The sequence below is a fragment of the Anoplophora glabripennis genome, unplaced genomic scaffold (assembly GCF_000390285.2).
Source record: "Anoplophora glabripennis isolate ALB-LARVAE unplaced genomic scaffold, Agla_2.0 scaffold1008, whole genome shotgun sequence".
In the NCBI taxonomy this organism is placed as follows: domain Eukaryota; kingdom Metazoa; phylum Arthropoda; class Insecta; order Coleoptera; family Cerambycidae; genus Anoplophora; species Anoplophora glabripennis.
In genome coordinates, this window is record NW_019417169.1 from 35,663 (window position 1) to 54,521 (window position 18,859).

An 18,859-nucleotide genomic window follows, 5' to 3' on the forward strand; every position below is an offset into this window, starting at 1 on the left:
CAGAAGATAGTGCCGTGTGCATAGGAAACTGTTTGTTGAATTTTACGCTAACGCAACAATTTTGCGGACTAAGACTTTTTTATGTTGTAGAAAAAGTGTATATTGTATGTGAATTATGAAATATAAAATAATTTTGATTAAAGACTGGGCTGATGCTCTTTTCATTTTTAACTTGAAAAGATTCTTAAATAATAACGATTAAAATTTCCGTATCTCACAATATTAAGACTTAGGATTAAGGTTTGAACTTTATTTGTAGTGTAACCTTAAATGAATAAATATAATTAAACTCTACATGCTTACTTTATAACGTTGTGCCTATCTTCCTGTAACTCCGTCTCCTGTCAGTAAACTATGTTAAAGTTATTATTCTAATGGTTCTAAAGTTCATGTTTCGATGTACGTAAAGTAAGTTTTTTATTGTCATATCACAGAACAAAAAAAAATATTGTATTTTACATTTATTAAAAAAAATTGCATAAATAAACATGTTGCATAAAATTCTCAGAATAAATGCGGGATTGTGAATGTACCTGTTATTTTAGCAGATGCGTAACGGTCGTTGTCATAGATTACAGAGGTTTAGATAGGAATCTGCCGTGAATTAAAATAAGTATGCGTTTAGCGCCACCTGTGAGATGTTCTCCAACTGAACACCCCCCACCCCACCCATAGGCGGAAATAATAATAACGATTTAATTTTATGTAAATTACCAAATTCAATAAGAAATTAGAACAACCTGAAAAAAAAATAACATTTATTATTATTCTTGTTTGCAGGTAGTCCTAATTTCCTTGGATCATTCATTCATGTTAATAAAAGGGACAATTAGAATTTATAACTTCTTTATTGTTATTGTAAAAAAGAAATTGTACAAACACACTATTATAAGTAGATAATCAGTACATTATATTATAATTAACACACATCTAAAATGAAGATAAGGGCACTTATTAAACATATAAACTGTTACATATTGAGATTCCAAAAATTCCTAAAAGTACGCATCTAACAAGTAACCATATTTTATAGTATACATCTTAATTTGAAATTAGTGATTCAAATATTTTCAAATTTGTCATTGTCGACTATTTTGATTTTGTTTACAAGTTCGCGCATGTTCGTATAGCTGCTTTATTAAGATTTTAAAGTGATCGTAAACATAAACGATAATATATATTATTAACATGTATTATTGTTATAGTAGTTATATCTTGTTACAAACAAACTTTCAAAACGAAACTTACTTAGATAAAATCAATAACGAAACTTAAAGTAAACAAGAATAACATCTAATTTTATCAATGATCGATATAATGAATATATAATATTGTAGGTACTTTGTATACAACAATTACATAAAAATAATAATATAACGCATACTTCCCATAATATTTGGGTTATAAAGATTATAATACCTATATATCTGCATATATTACAATAAGATCTCACATTCATGACAATTACATTACAATTATCTTACAAAAACATACTGTGTAGGTACCTGAATTTCAGATTGGTACATTTTTATTTACATATGGACAAATTTGACTTCATTACAACAAATCAACTTACCAAATCCATTACAGGTGTTGTACATATCATTTCTCGATACTCACTAAATGAAGTACTAGCATGTTTCTCAATTACTTCAGCTGTTGAAGTACTTGGTTGATCGTGGGCTATCTTTGTTTGTTTGCTGTAAACATGTAACGGCACATCTTGCTCTTCAAGAAATGCATGGTCGATGACTTCTGAAAATTATAAATTATATTATAACAAATAGTTTCATATTACAATTTTAAATTGTTTACCATGAGTAACAGTGGATGTTGGTATGTCAACTTCTAAACTATCAATAGTTGGTGGTGCAGGAAAAGGTAAGTGTAGCATAGGGACTACCTTTCCAGAGATTTCCTTTTTGAAAATACATATTTGTGGATTTATCCTCAGTTCTGAAGTGAATGTGACACAAACTATACATATGATCGATATATAAGATCGGGTGTTAAGGTTGTTAAAGCTGTATTGCCACAAGCTTCTACCCATTTCTGGAACCTTCCCATTTCCTTTTTCGGATTAGGAAATCAGTGCCTAGTAGACTGAGTGTCCCCACATCCTTTCACAGCGCACTTTCTAAATCTCACCATTCTGGAGCAGGTATAACCTAATAAAAATTGTACCATTATCGAATTTTATATAAAAGTTTACTATGAAAATATATGGATATCTTGTATACAAGTATCAAATGTTTTAGAAAACGCCTAGATGTTCAATTAATTCCAGTTAAGTATACATTTATTTTAATCTCTCTCGTACAAATTTAACATAATTAGCCGTTTATAATGCATAAAATATAGTTACGTTTAATGAATTCAAAATAGAGTATACTTTATTCCTTTCAGTATTGAGGGTAATTAATAGTGAAAAGAAAAGCTTATAATTACTAAACAACACAAAGCATAATATTAGAAATTTTAAATTACAATTCTACATATATTTTCTACATTTTACATCGACTAAACTGGATGTGCAGTGTGCATATGAAATTTGAAAATTTTGCAGCATAAATATCTTACCTGTGAAAAAGGAAGAAAATATGATAAAATCCATATATTTATAAATATTTATAGATATATGTTTGAATCAAACCACAAAATTCGGTAATTATTTACTTTAGTGGCACCACCTCCAATTTTTACGAAATTTTGTCTACCCCCCTATTTTCGATGGTGCTGAACACGAATCTGCAGTTTTTTTTGTGCGGTCGAACCTAGTTTTCGAGAAAAAAATTTTCAAAATTCTAACCTGGATATTTCATGTAACACTACGTAGAACTCTGCATATTTTATGTAGCTTTCCAGAACAAAGCGGCGTATAATATGCCGACAATTACAGGAAAAGAGCCAAATATGTGCTACTTTATTTCACAAGTAAGTTTGACATTGTTTCCATGGGCGGTCTTACAAGGGTGTAAGGTGTCCTAAGTATTTTATTTGTTAATTTATTATGTTTGTATTTTGATACTGACACTAGCTCTGTGTTTATTTGTAGAATACCATAAGATCCTGCGATACGAGCAGTGTGGCTAGAAAATTTCGCCATATCTGAATATGATTTTTCAAAGGATAATTATGTCTGTCGAAGCATTTCCGTGCTACAGATATTAAGGTAACAGTAACTGGAAAACGATGTCTCACACATGGAACTGTGCCTATTAATACAACATTTGGAAGGTAATACGTTTTAGCACAGTGTTGATGAAATGGTTGTGCCGTCTCAAAGGTTCCCTCTTCGAGAAATTGCCAGTGAAGGAAATTTTATAGATGTTGCTATAAAACATCTTCAATCACATGTTGTCCCTGTTCCATAAGAGACGAGCTGTCAATGTTGTGAGCTCAAAATTCAGCTTATTTTTGTTGCGTACATTTAAAACATGCTTATTTTCCCATACGATTAAATGTTGTTCAATGTAAATTCATTTTTCCGTTACTTTTAGTACAAATATGTTTTGTTTTCTTTGCATTGTTTATATTCCAGCAGATTTTAATTAAATATATTTTTGCTCCTTTTCTTGTAGTTTTATTTAAATTATTTATTTTAATAAATGTTCTTCCAGTAATCGAGAACTACTATGAAATAATAGAATTAATAGTAGGCAATGACATTGCTATAGCTATAGTATAATGATAGTTTCAATCGAGGAGTTTTCTTTAGTCACTCTTTTGTTCTGGAAATGTTTTTAAAATATTAATTATAGATTTTGAAGGAACCATTAACTTTTTCCTATTTATTGTCTATTTATTACACATGAAAGCTTAAATAATCGAGCACTTCTGATTTTATTCAATTAAAAAGTGTAATTTTTATGGTTTCCTTATATTATGATAGATTTTAAACCTAAACTCGGTACGCCACTGTACCAGGGACCATTGTGTTTACTTATGTATCATTTGTTTATCAACATACAATGGGTTGAGGTTACATGTTTACATTGTGTACTGAAATAGGGAATGCGGCCTCCCCTTTACTTATTACTCTGAGGATCAATCCCAGATTTATTGGATTCTTTAGAATGACATTTATCAATAAAACGATTCGAATCAAATCTGACATTAAACAGATGCCGAATGTCAACGGGCCAATGCTACACCAGCTACCTAAGTAACCTCACAAATTTGATCTCCCCACCACTTAATTCTAATAATTCCGTCTCAAACCACAGAAGCAAAAGGTGCAACTGGATTCAGAATATTCTTGCAATAAAACGCTCATTCTGCATAATTCAATTCCGGAATCAATCCAACAAAACGCACCTGAAAACAAGGATTAGAATGAGATGGCTAGATGACATAATTTTAGATGGGAGCGTCCTCTGTGAGAAGTTCTCCAACTATCAATAAGGGTACAATCACAGATAAGAAAAGACAGTATTTTCTTGATCTGTGGGTACAATTGTGTCCATAAGAGATAACAGGCAATGTAATTGAGGTTAAACAACCAACACAAGTTACGGTTATATATTTTGCATTTCAAAGGAAATTATAATGACTGGTGTCTATGAAATTTCCTGTAGGCTTTGCCTTAAAACTGTTACCGTTCAAAATTTTGAAGTAATAGAAAACGTTATTAGATATGTTCTCGATGTTCTTTTGCTGAAGCTGGTAAGTCAGTGAAGATATTAGATGTGTAGCGACTTTTCTGCCAAATTTATTCTCTTTCCGTTTGATTAAAGTCGCGTACATTCCAGAAATTCCATGATGAGAGCAAAGAGGTTATATGTAATGCTTGCAGAAGAAAATTATATGCGGCATTCGAATTCAAGTCGACGTGTCTGAATACCGATAACACAATTATACCACATGTGGATTGCGAAAATATGTTACAGATCGACATAAGGGAAGTGTACAGGAAGGAAGAGAGAAGCGAGTCAATTTCAGATAGTCAGAAAATATGTCGATTGTGTATGAACTTGGTAAAAAGTGAGTTTATGTGCATACGTGAAGAGGAACTCGAAGCTATTCAGAAATTGACTCCTGAAATGGTTTGAACAATATTAAATATTTATATTATGCGCAATTTAATGAAACAAATTTGCAGAATATAAATATCATCAAAGATCCCGTTGTATGCAAGGAATGTTTTGATTCCCTGTGTACCCACAACAATTTCCTTAGAGAATGCTTAGAAGTAGAGGAAAAAATTAGAGGCGTTTATGATAATTCGGCCACAGAAAGTCGAATAGATACTTCACCATCTGATTTATTCGTTAAGACTGAAAACTTGGACAAAGAATTCGATATTAGCGAGATGGAACTGTCGATCAAAACTGAATGCGTCGACATAAAATCTGAAGATGAGGAAAGAAGGTAAGGGAAGCCTATTTTAGCATTAATTAAAAAAAATGGCGTAGAGCCTGGTCGTGGTACTGTTACGATTGATACAATTAAATGATTGTGTAAGTATATTGTTAAATTTTTAATATATAATATTCACTTAATTATTTTTAAAATCATAATTACGATGAAAACATTACTGCAGTTAAATAACCCCATTCCAGACACTGCTCAAATTTTAGGCTAGACTAATTTGTGAAGAAATACGTTATATGTAACAATCTGGAATGCATTGACCAGCTACGATTAAAGATATTAATATTCTCTTTTAAATTTTTTATATAATTATTCACATAAATAAAATGAGGCAACGTCGCACGTTGAGGAAAGGTTAGTTTGCTCGCACTGACATTTTACAAAATTTTGAACTAAATCCTTTTTCGTTTCAGTTTCCTTTTTTCATTTAAAGGAACTAATAAAATAAATCGAACGATAAGGATGATTTCTGCAAAATTTTTTGAAAACTTATAACCAACCTTTATTAATTTAGCCGTTAAGTATCCGATGAATGATTGTCTTTTCCTATGTTACTAATGTGTAAACGGAATTTTATATTTGATGTAGGTCTGAGTACTAATATCCGATGAACAGTTAGTCTACGTTACCAATCGACTATAAAAGCCCAGCTCCGCACATGAAAGACAGTAACGTTGATCGGCAATTTTCCTCAACATGAAGTAAGTCCTTTTCCCCCCCCTTGGTATCGGCAATTTTCCTACCAAGCGTCCTCCCTCCTTATCCTTCCGTCTGGGAACAGAGTGACGGCAATTTTCCCGCCTGTTCTTAGAATCCTTTCCTGAAACTCCGAGGGTCAGCCCTTTCCCTCTCGTAGTCCCTCACTCGCTCGTCCTTATAGAATAGCCGTCAACCTGAGTTGAAAGCCGAATCGGGGAAAAGCTTAGTTTCCGTTTTCCGATATTTTCCGAATATTAATACCGACCGTCACCGATTTGTCAGTGATGAATTTTATGTGTTGTAAATAAATGGAAGTAAACCCACTGGAAAATGTGGTTTTTCTGATCAAGACCTCTGGTTTGCACTTTTCTCCATAGCTGTTACCTGGACGGCGACTTTTTGGCGTGACATCCGGGGTCACAAACTTACCAGTTGTAATGCATCCACTATACTTAACTCTAATAACCTAACCCTTTGCCCCGTAAATATAAGTTTATGTCAATCTCTCACACACGACGTTGCCAGGTGCCGAAACTACATGACTCAAATATGAGACATTCTTGGAAGAGCTTTTACTTGAACTCCGCACCCGGGATATTAACACCTTAATAATTTTTAATTTTACCGAAATTTAATCACATGAACGAAATAAAATTATTGTTTCAATTAAAATTAAAATGAAATTAAAACCTGACATTGTATATGCAATTTTTTCAGTGACACTCCACTGCTGAGTTCCGATATTATACCATTCGAGGAGAGTGACTCTAAAGATGCAGAAGAGGAAGGATGTAAACATGAGAATGGATCAGCCAATGAATGTAATACGAAAACCAAGCAGGAACTCAAAGTATTGTACAAATATGAAACTAAATTAAAGGGTCATATCAAAAGGCATCAACTGAAACATAAAGATCCTTCATTGGTTCAATTGTACGAGTGTAATGACTGTGATTTCAAAACTAAATACACGGAAAATATCAAACAACACCATCTGACTCATAAAATTCCTTCAGAGGTTCAAATGTACAGGTGTAACGACTGTGATTTCAAAGCTAAATACAGGAGTCTTATTAAAAAGCATCAGCTGAAACATAAAGATCCTTCAGTGGTTCAAATGTATGAGTGTAATGACTGTGATTTCAAAACTAAATACAGGAAGAATGTCAAAAACCACCAGCTGACACATAAAAATGCTTCAGAGGTTCAAATGTACAGATGTAACAACTGTGATTATGAGAGTAAATACAAAGCTGATATCAAAAAACACCAACTGAAACATAAAGATCCTTCGTTGGTTCACATGTACAGGTGTAAAGACTGTGATTATGAAACTAAATACAAGAGTCATATCAAATCACACCAACTGATGCATAAAGATCCTTCTCAAATTCAAATGTACAAGTGTAATGACTGCAATTACGAAACTAAATACAGGAATGTTTTTAAAAAGCACCAACAACTGAAACATGAAGATCCTTCGCAAGTTCAAATGTACAGGTGTAACAACTGCGATTTCGAAACAAAATACAGGGAGAATGTCAAAAAGCACCAACTGACACATAAAAATCGTTCAGAGATTCAAATGTACAGGTGTAATGACTGCAATTACGAAAGTAAATACAAAAAGAATATCAAACAGCACCAGTGGACACATAAAAATTCTTCAGAGGTTCAAATGTACATTTGTAGCGACTGCAATTACAAAACTAAATACAAGAATGGTATCAAACTGCATCAACTGACACATAAAGATCCTTTGCAGATTCGAATGTACAAGTGTAGTGACTGTGACTACAAAACTAAATACAAGAATGTTATCAAACTGCATCAACTGACACATAAAGATCCTTCGCAGATTCAAATGTACAAGTGTAGTGACTGCGATTACAAAACTAAATACAAGAATGGTATCAAACTGCATCAACTGACACATAAAGATCCTTCGCAGATTCAAATGTACAAGTGTAGTGACTGTGATTACAAAACTAAATACAAGAATGTTATCAAACTGCATCAACTGACACATAAAGATCCTTCGCAGATTCAAATGTACAAGTGTAGTGACTGCGATTACAAAACTAAATACAAGAATGGTATCAAACTGCATCAACTGACACATAAAGATCCTTCGCAGATTCGAATGTACAAGTGTAGTGACTGTGACTACAAAACTAAATACAAGAATGTTATCAAACTGCATCAACTGACACATAAAGATCCTTCGCAGATTCAAATGTACAAGTGTAGTGACTGCGATTACAAAACTAAATACAAGAATGGTATCAAACTGCATCAACTGACACATAAAGATCCTTCGCAAATTCAAATGTACAAGTGTAGTGACTGTGATTACAAAACTAAATACAAGAATGTTATCAAACTGCATCAACTGACACATAAAGATCCTTCGCAGATTCAAATGTACAAGTGTAGTGACTGCGATTACAAAACTAAATACAAGAATGGTATCAAACTGCATCAACTGACACATAAAGATCCTTCGCAAATTCAAATGTACAAGTGTAGTGACTGTGATTACAAAACTAAATACAAGAATGTTATCAAACTGCATCAACTGACACATAAAGATCCTTCGCAGATTAAAATGTACAAGTGTAGTGACTGCGATTACAAAACTAAATACAAGAATGGTATCAAAGTGCATCAACTGACACATAAAGATCCATCACAGGTTCAAATGTACACGTGTAACAACTGCGATTATGAAACTAAATACAAGGGTCATATCAAATCACACCAACTGACACATAAAGATCCTTTTCAAGTTCAAATGTACAGGTGTAACAACTGCGATTTCCAAACTAAATACAGGGAGAATATCAAAAAGCATCAATTGAAACATAAAGATCCTTCAGAGGTTAAAATATACAAATGTACCAACTGCAATTATGAAACTAAATTAAAAGGTAATATCAAAAGGCACCAACTTAAACATAAAGATCCTTCGCAGGTTCAAATGTACAGGTGTAACCACTGCGATTTCGAAACTAAATACAGGAACTATATAAAACATCACGAATTGACACATAAAAATCCTTAAGAGATTCAAACGTATAGGTGTAACGACTGCGATTACGAAACTATGTTTAAAAGTCATATCAAACAGCACCAACTGCAACATAAAGATTCTAGTGACTGCGATTAGGAAACTAAATACAAGAGCGGTATTAAATATCAAGTTCTGAAGTAGTAAGGACCTTCTTAAATGCACAACCAAACATAAAGAGTGTTTGAGGAGACCTCAGTTGATGCACAATAAACGTTTGCATGTGTGGATTACCACCCTTCGTGCAAAATATAGTTTAAAATGGACGCATATGAAGATCTGAAGATAGTGGCGTTTGCACCTGATTGTTCAGTTTTATGCTAATGTAACAATTTTGCAGACTAAGAGTTTTTCTAGGAATATGTGAATTATGAAATATCAATTTTGATGAAAGATTGGGTTGATGCTCTTTTCTATTTTTAAAATATTCTTAATTAATAATGATTAAAATTTCCATATATGGCAGACCTAGGATTAAGTTTTCGACCTTATTTGTGCTGTAACCTTAAATGAATAAATGTGATTTAACTCTACATGCTGACTTTATAACGTTGTACCGATCTTCCTGTAACGCCGTTCCCTATCAGAAAACTATGTTACAGTTATCATTCTCATCGTTCCAAAATACATGTTTGATGTATGTAAAGTAAGTTTTGTTTTGTCATATCATTGTGAACAAAGAAAAATACGAAGAGTGTAACAGTATTGCCTTATTTCTGCTACTATTACGTCAGCTATGGGGAGCTTGATCATTTAACCCAAATCATGACATACTACACCGGCCCATAGCTATTATAAGTAACTTCTCAAATATCCTAAAAATAATTTCAATTCAATTTAAATTACAACAATTGAAAATTGAAATTGAAACAATTTGAAACCATGAGGCTGGGGGGGGGGCATGACAGCTCATCCCCACTACCTAAATGTTTTTAGTAGCTAGTGACATCTACTTGTTTGGAAACAATCTCCCGTCGGTTCTTATTTCGGCTAAACAGGGTTCAAACCAGAGATATGGAGTAGGGAGAATGAGCGTCAACATGCGCAAACTTGTTAATAAAGGAGGTCGCCATTTTGAAGGCTTAGATACGAGGGGGTACTATATTATATTACCAGGTCAGTTCTAAAATTTCTAATTAGAAACGCACATAACTTTACATTAAATTTTGAAATGAAATATGAACTAACAAATACGTACTTTTGAAATTTTCAATTACATATGAATTATTTTTCATAATTTTCTAGGTATATCTGAATATTTATTATATAATAAAAAATTAAATTTTCATATATGCACTTCATAAAAAATATATTAAATACTANTAGAATAAAAAGTGGAAATATCTTATTTTTGTGTAGAGCTACCTAAATATTTAGAAATGTTCTGTACTTACACATGAAAACTGATGTTTTGTATTGGACATCTTCTGCAATTTGCGCTTCCTTTCACAGCACAAAGCACAAGACATATTTAAAGTTCAATAAAAACGAAATTTACAAACAAAAATATGAATCAAAAAACACACCTGCGAATCTAACAACTGCGTCACTGCGTGACGTAAAAGCCTTCAAAATGGCTGCGCCCGTAGCGTCCCTAGAAAAGTGGATGCGCACTCGTCGAAGCTCATTCTCCCTTACTCTATATCTCTGGTTCAAACGGGAATGTCGGAGTAGGCTCGGAACTCCATATAATCAACCGAGGATTTTATGTTATTTACGACCGTGTGGTTCAACGGTTTTCGTTATAGACCAAGCAAATTAAATTTTTACTCGAAAAAAGTCCTATCCGCCAGATTATTCTAAAATTGTTTAAAGGAACATAATACAAGACATCTCTCGTCTCGTGAGTCAAATACTTTTATTAGCTAACTTTTCTATTTAAACAAATAAGTGAGGAAAACAGTTTTTTCACTTTGCAGGGAAAACCATCAATTTNTTAAAACATGCTTATTTTCCCATACGATTAAATGTTGTTCAATGTAAATTCATTTTTCCGTTACTTTTAGTACAAATATGTTTTGTTTTCTTTGCATTGTTTATATTCCAGCAGATTTTAATTAAATATATTTTTGCTCCTTTTCTTGTAGTTTTATTTAAATTATTTATTTTAATAAATGTTCTTCCAGTAATCGAGAACTACTATGAAATAATAGAATTAATAGTAGGCAATGACATTGCTATAGCTATAGTATAATGATAGTTTCAATCGAGGAGTTTTCTTTAGTCACTCTTTTGTTCTGGAAATGTTTTTAAAATATTAATTATAGATTTTGAAGGAACCATTAACTTTTTCCTATTTATTGTCTATTTATTACACATGAAAGCTTAAATAATCGAGCACTTCTGATTTTATTCAATTAAAAAGTGTAATTTTTATGGTTTCCTTATATTATGATAGATTTTAAACCTAAACTCGGTACGCCACTGTACCAGGGACCATTGTGTTTACTTATGTATCATTTGTTTATCAACATACAATGGGTTGAGGTTACATGTTTACATTGTGTACTGAAATAGGGAATGCGGCCTCCCCTTTACTTATTACTCTGAGGATCAATCCCAGATTTATTGGATTCTTTAGAATGACATTTATCAATAAAACGATTCGAATCAAATCTGACATTAAACAGATGCCGAATGTCAACGGGCCAATGCTACACCAGCTACCTAAGTAACCTCACAAATTTGATCTCCCCACCACTTAATTCTAATAATTCCGTCTCAAACCACAGAAGCAAAAGGTGCAACTGGATTCAGAATATTCTTGCAATAAAACGCTCATTCTGCATAATTCAATTCCGGAATCAATCCAACAAAACGCACCTGAAAACAAGGATTAGAATGAGATGGCTAGATGACATAATTTTAGATGGGAGCGTCCTCTGTGAGAAGTTCTCCAACTATCAATAAGGGTACAATCACAGATAAGAAAAGACAGTATTTTCTTGATCTGTGGGTACAATTGTGTCCATAAGAGATAACAGGCAATGTAATTGAGGTTAAACAACCAACACAAGTTACGGTTATATATTTTGCATTTCAAAGGAAATTATAATGACTGGTGTCTATGAAATTTCCTGTAGGCTTTGCCTTAAAACTGTTACCGTTCAAAATTTTGAAGTAATAGAAAACGTTATTAGATATGTTCTCGATGTTCTTTTGCTGAAGCTGGTAAGTCAGTGAAGATATTAGATGTGTAGCGACTTTTCTGCCAAATTTATTCTCTTTCCGTTTGATTAAAGTCGCGTACATTCCAGAAATTCCATGATGAGAGCAAAGAGGTTATATGTAATGCTTGCAGAAGAAAATTATATGCGGCATTCGAATTCAAGTCGACGTGTCTGAATACCGATAACACAATTATACCACATGTGGATTGCGAAAATATGTTACAGATCGACATAAGGGAAGTGTACAGGAAGGAAGAGAGAAGCGAGTCAATTTCAGATAGTCAGAAAATATGTCGATTGTGTATGAACTTGGTAAAAAGTGAGTTTATGTGCATACGTGAAGAGGAACTCGAAGCTATTCAGAAATTGACTCCTGAAATGGTTTGAACAATATTAAATATTTATATTATGCGCAATTTAATGAAACAAATTTGCAGAATATAAATATCATCAAAGATCCCGTTGTATGTAAGGAATGTTTTGATTCCCTGTGCACCCACAACAGTTTCCTTAGAGAATGCCTAGAAGTAGAGGAAAAAATTAGAGGTGTTTATGATAATTCAGCCACAGAAAGTCGAATAGATACGTCACCATCTGATTTATTTGTTACGACTGAAAACCTGGACAGAGACTCTGATATTAGCGAGATGGAATTTTCGATTGAAACTGAATGTGTCGACATAGAATCTGAAGATGAGGAAAGAAGGTAAGGGAAGACTATTTTAACATCAATTTAAAAAATGGTCGTGGTACTGTCAATGAGTGCGTAAGTAAAGTAGTAGTAGTATATTATTGGCGTGTCACCAAAAAGGAGTCTTATTACAACAAATTATAGGCTTATGTTGGTTATAAATAATGTTACAAAGATTTTTGTCCAATCAAAAGCTTGATTATTAAATTACTTGGAAAAAGTATAAGATCTTGACACAGCAATCAGTATGGCTTTAGGTTGCATGTGGGTATAAAGGATACTTTACCAGTTTTCACTAAGGAACTCGTATCAAAATAAAAAAATTGCAATGTTTTATTTTCATTTTTAATAAATATAATATAGAAAAGTTTTTATGTTCGCTAGTGGAAAATGCCCTGACTTTCTTGGCTAACTGCTGCGAGTCGTAGGCTTTGTATTCAGATATAAGAATCACATTAAGTACTTGTGAACTTACAATTTTTCTAACGAGAATTATTTTTTTTATACTGTACGAATAGGCCGGCTCAGTTCATCTAACACACCCAAATTTTAAATGGAAATGATGGAGCTATTGCATTAGCGACAATTTTAAATATAAATATCAGAAATTTTCATTAATACGTATAGAATTTTATCACACTTACACTGAGAGTTTCTGTTCCACATAAGAACCCACACAAAGCCTCTAAAATATATTTTAATTCAAATTTCCTCTGTGCGAAGGTGCTTTGTTTCGCCACTAAACAGACTTAGAGTTTGTTAGGATATAATGGTTAGCGGGTACTTTCCTAAAATGCGCCTATAGTAACTGTACGAAGTAGGTTAAGTTTCTGTGGCAGTAGTAGTCAATGGTAGTAATAAAGATACGCATGTTGTCGACAGTTGTTAATTATTATTATCAGTGACTATAACAAGAATAAGACAGTCAACGCTTTAATAAATTGTGAGTTTGAAAAATTAACGTCCGCTCGGGGTGCGCCATCTCTGAAACGGAAAATTATAATGGGAAGCTTTTAAGATTGTAGTCACAGCTAGAAAGAAGATTGTAGTCACAGCTAGAAAGAAGCGGCAGTTACATAAATTACTACCTGCTACTAATCTAATACTTCACTATATTGGTTCGTTGAGAATACCAACGTTGCCGAATTTTGAAGTTGGAGGTGCATACATAAACACTAACCGACTAGGCAATGACCCGGATTAGATTAATTAAGATAAGGTAATAAAACTAGGTACCTGGGGACAAGGATAAGTGGTTAAGTTGTAAGATCGTACAGAAAATTGTATCAACTTCTGATTGTTCTGTCAAAATACAATAGCTCTCTTATTGTTGATTTTATGAAAAAATATTTGAAGCAAAAGTAGCACGCTATCAAGTTTTCCATATTCTAAAAATATTTTTCGAATGTACAGAGAGATTCACTACCTTTTGACCCCCCCCCCCCTTTTAACTTTTTTGTTGTAAGAGTTATAAAAAAATGTAAAATACAAAAGTTGCGCACTATTCTTTATGAATTTTTAGAAAATGATATTTGAAAATCAAGTCCAAACAATGTGGCCTCGGACTTTGTTAATTTAAATGGAACGCCCTGTATATTTTTACACATTTGGATAGAACGTTCCCTGTCGATTATAATCATATAGGGTTTATTGGGTCCATCTCTAACAATAAGCCAGATACTATTAAAAACAGAAAAGAGTATTTTTTTGTTAAGAAAATAAAATATCTTGTAATTGTTAGACCTCTTTCAAGCACTTGTGCCTTTTTTCCAATTACGTAAGGATTCACAGATTTAGTTGTAATATATTTTGACATATCGGACATTGATATGGTATGGGTATTTTAACAAAATCTCTCTAATTAGGCCATGAGAGGCCTAATTACGCATGGACAATATTATATCGTAAGCCATGACAATGAGAGGTAATGCCAATATAACATTGCCATTTTATTTAATTATTGTGTCGTTTTTTAATATCGGATTATAAATAACCGAGTTATGGCTTGCGGCGTTTTTTAGGAGACATCCGGTATTTGTAATATTTTTCATATTATTTTTAGTGTTTGTAATAGTTTCTAATAGTTTGTATTAATTTACATACTTAGTTAAAATGTCCTCTAATCTAATCTATCTACCTATTTTTTGTTCGATCATCGGAATCTTCATAAAAAAATACNGATTCACTACCTTTTGACCCCCCCCCCCTTTTAACTTTTTTGTTGTAAGAGTTATAAAAAAATGTAAAATACAAAAGTTGCACTATTCTTTATGAATTTTTAGAAAATGATATTTGAAAAACAAGTCCAAACAATGTGGCCTCGGACTTTGTTAGTTTAAATGGAACACCCTGTATATTTTTACATATTTGGATAGAACGTTCCCTGTCGATTATAATCATATAGGGTTTATTGGGTCCATCTCTAACAATAAGCCAGATACTATTAAAAACAGAAAAGAGTATTTTTTTGTTAAGAAAATAAAATATCTTGTAATTGTTAGACCTCTTTCAAGCACTTGTGCCTTTTTTCCAATTACGTAAGGATTCACAGATTTAGTTGTAATATATTTTGACATATCGGACATTGATATGGTATGGGTATTTTAACAAAATCTCTCTAATTAGGCCATGAGAGGCCTAATTACGCATGGACAATGTTATATCGTAAGCCATGACAATGAGAGGTAATGCCAATATAACATTGCCATTTTATTTAATTATTGTGTTGTTTTTTAATATCGGATTATAAATAACCGAGTTATGGCTTGCGGCGTTTTTTAGGAGACATCCGGTATTTGTAATATTTTTCATATTATTTTTAGTGTTTGTAATAGTTTCTAATAGTTTGTATTAATTTACATACTTAGTTAAAATGTCCTCTAATCTAATCTATCTACCTATTTTTTGTTCGATCATCGGAATCTTCATAAAAAAATACTTAACACAAATATGTAATTGCAGCCTTTCCAACATTTCGAAGCTTTTTATGTTATTTACAGAAAACAGCAAAAATACGTTTTCGAATCAAAGCTTATTTCAAAAATCAAAATATTAAAGCTGCTTTGCTTGGTAACAACTATGATCATTGGGTAGATACGAGTAGTCGTAATTACCGCGGTATCATCACGAAAGATTCAAATTTGTTTTGCGCGTAAGTGGCAACACAACATTGTGCGATTTTACCTTGATGATATGCCGTTCAGTTACAGCACGCGCACTACAGTGAACTGCTTTGGCTTACGTCGAGTTGCGCGAAAATTCATTAGGGTGCAGCACTTCCTGAACCATACTTTAGTAGTATTATCCGGACTCACCGACTTTGTGCGGGTACGTGCCTATTGGCCTCGTTGACCGTCTTATTCTTGTTATAGTCACTGTTATTATCCAGATAAAATATTGCACAAATATATAAAGACAACCAACAAAGCTGGCAAAAAATATAGGTTCATATTCACCAAAATTCTTTGTCTGATTTAAATGGAATTTTGTATGCAATTTTTTCAGTGATGCGCCACTGCAGACCTGTAATAATGAACCATCGGAGAAGAGTGATTGTAAAGTTGCGGAAGAGGATGGATGTAAAAATGAGAATGGATCGGAAAACAAGTGTAATACGAAAACCAAGCAGGAGTGCAAGGTATTGTACAAATGTGATAAATCTGTTTGCCAAACTGGATGCAAGAGCCATTTTACAACACACTGTGCGAGACATGAGAACAATTCGGAAGAATATAAACGTGAATCCTACTAAATACAGGGATTGTATCAAAATGCATCTACTGAAACATAAAGATCCTTCGCAGATCAAAATGTACAGGTGTAACGACTGCGATTACGAAACTAAATACAAGTACCAAATCAAAAAGCACCAACTGAAACATAAAGACCCTTCACAGATTCAAATGTACAAGTGTAATTACTGCGATTTTGAAACCAGATATAGGAAGGGTATAAAACGACATAAACTGCAACATAAAAATTCATCTCAGGTCCAGATGTACAGATGTAATGACTGCGATTACGAAACTAAATACAAGGATTGTATCAAAATGCATCAACTGAAACATAAAGATCCTTCACAGATTCAAATGTACAAGTGTAATTATTGCGATTATGAAACTAGATATAAGAACGGTATCAAACGGCATGAACTGAAACATAAAAATTCATCTCAGGTCCAGATGTACAGATGTAATGACTGCGATTACGAAACTAAATACAGGGATTGTATCAAAATGCATCTACTGAAACATAAAGATCTGTCAAAGGTCCAAATGTATAAGTGTAACGATTGTGATTACGAAACTGACCACAAGAATCATATCAAACAGCACCAACTGAAACATAAAGATCCTTCGCAGATTCAAATGTACAAGTGTAATTACTGCGATTATGGAACCAGATATAAGAAGGATATCAAACGGCATGAACTGAAACATAAAAATTCATCTCAGGTCCAGATGTAGAAGTGTAACCACTGCGACCATAAAACTAAATACAGGGAGAATATCAAAAAGCATCTACTGAAGCAAAGATCCTTCGCTGGTTTAAATGTACAGGTGTAACGACTGCGATTACGAAAATAAGTACAAGAATGTTATCAAACAGCACCAACAGAAACATAAAGATCCATCTGAGGTCCAGACTTACAGGTGAAACAACTGCAATTTAAAACTAAATATAGGGGGAATATCAAAAAGTACCGACTGACACATAAAAATCCTTCAGAGGTTCAAATGTACAGGGTGATTCACTATATTTTGACCCCCCCCTTTAACTTTTTTGTTTTAAGAGATAAAAAAATGTGAAATATAAAAGTTGCACGAGTTTTTATGAATTTTTCGAAAATGATAGTAGAAAAACAAATGAAGTCCAAACAAAATGACCGCGGATGTTAACTTTGTTAAGTTAAATGGAACCCTGTATATTTTTACATATTTGCATAGAACGTTCCCTGTAGAGTATAGCCATGTAGGGTTTGTTAGGTCCATCTCTAACAATAAACAAGATACTTTTTAAATCAAAGAGAAGGTTGTTTATTAAGAAAATAATACATCTTGTAATTATTAAACCTTTTTCAGACATTTTTGCCTTTTTTCAATTACAGATTTAGTTATAATATATTTTGACAGATCGGATATTGATATGGTCCAAAATTCTTGTAGGTATTGTAATCTCACTAATTAGGCCGTGAGAGGCTTAATTACTCATGAACAATATTATATGGTAGGCCGTGACAGTGGCAGCTAATGTCATGACAAAATTGTTATTGATTGACAGTTTGTATTATTATTTATTTAAAATGGGTTGCACAGAAGTAGAAAATTGAAATATTATAGGAATTAAAATAGAGCAAAGTTCTTCTTCATACCCTATTTTAATTCTCAATAATTTTCTACTTCTGTGTAACTTATTTTAATTAAATAATAATAATACATACTGTCAATCAATAACAATGTTATCAAGACATTACTACCTGTCACTGTCACGACCTACTATATAATGTCCATGAGTATTAGACCTCTCACGGCCTAATTAGTGAGAATTCATTACATTACCTATACGCATTTTGGACTATATCAACGATCTGCCAAAATATATTATAACTAAATCTGTAAGTCCTTACGTAATTGGAAAAAAGACAGAAATGTCTGAAAGAGGTCTAACAATTACAAGATGTCTTACTTTCGTAATAAAAAAACTTCTTTTCGTTTTTTAAAAGTATCTTGCTTATTGTTAGAGATAAACCCAACAAACCCTATATGGTTATGCTCTACAGGGAACGTTCTACCCAAATAAGTAAAAATATACAGGGTGTTCCATTTAACTTAACAAAGTTAACATCCGCGGCCATTT

The 18,859-nt window shown here is 32.8% G+C and overlaps 3 protein-coding genes and 1 long non-coding RNA gene across 4 annotated transcripts in view; 3 read left to right on the top strand and 1 right to left on the bottom strand.

The window, feature by feature from the left end:
- Positions 1-235: 235 nt before the first annotated feature.
- On the bottom strand, positions 236-2,083 carry LOC108913134. Its single transcript, XM_018718618.2, has 3 exons — positions 1,816-2,083; positions 1,577-1,755; positions 236-265 (listed from the first exon to the last, which is right to left on the bottom strand). Exons 1-3 carry the CDS (start codon positions 2,048-2,050, stop codon positions 236-238), a joined length of 444 nt encoding a protein of 147 aa, XP_018574134.1. The 5' UTR covers positions 2,051-2,083.
- Positions 2,084-2,867: 784 nt separating this feature from the next.
- Positions 2,868-3,573, top strand: LOC111692183. Its single transcript, XR_002763165.1, has 2 exons — positions 2,868-2,934; positions 3,056-3,573. It is a non-coding gene; the product is annotated as an uncharacterized LOC111692183 (long non-coding RNA).
- A 914-nt stretch (positions 3,574-4,487) lies between these two features.
- LOC108913135 (zinc finger protein 11-like) lies at positions 4,488-9,658 on the top strand. The gene is made up of 4 exons (XM_023455994.1): positions 4,488-4,665; positions 4,752-5,045; positions 5,102-5,370; positions 6,790-9,658. Exons 1-4 carry the CDS (start codon positions 4,549-4,551, stop codon positions 9,134-9,136), a joined length of 3,027 nt encoding a protein of 1,008 aa, XP_023311762.1. The 5' UTR covers positions 4,488-4,548; the 3' UTR covers positions 9,137-9,658.
- A 2,477-nt stretch (positions 9,659-12,135) lies between these two features.
- LOC111692180 (serendipity locus protein delta-like) overlaps positions 12,136-18,859 on the top strand; it is a 13,322-nt gene continuing 6,598 nt past the window's right edge. The window contains exons 1-3 of the mRNA XM_023455991.1: positions 12,136-12,313; positions 12,400-12,693; positions 12,750-13,018. Coding sequence (XP_023311759.1) covers positions 12,197-12,313; positions 12,400-12,693; positions 12,750-13,018 — 680 coding nt within the window. The 5' untranslated portion in view covers positions 12,136-12,196. The remainder of the gene's footprint in view (positions 12,314-12,399; positions 12,694-12,749; positions 13,019-18,859) is intronic.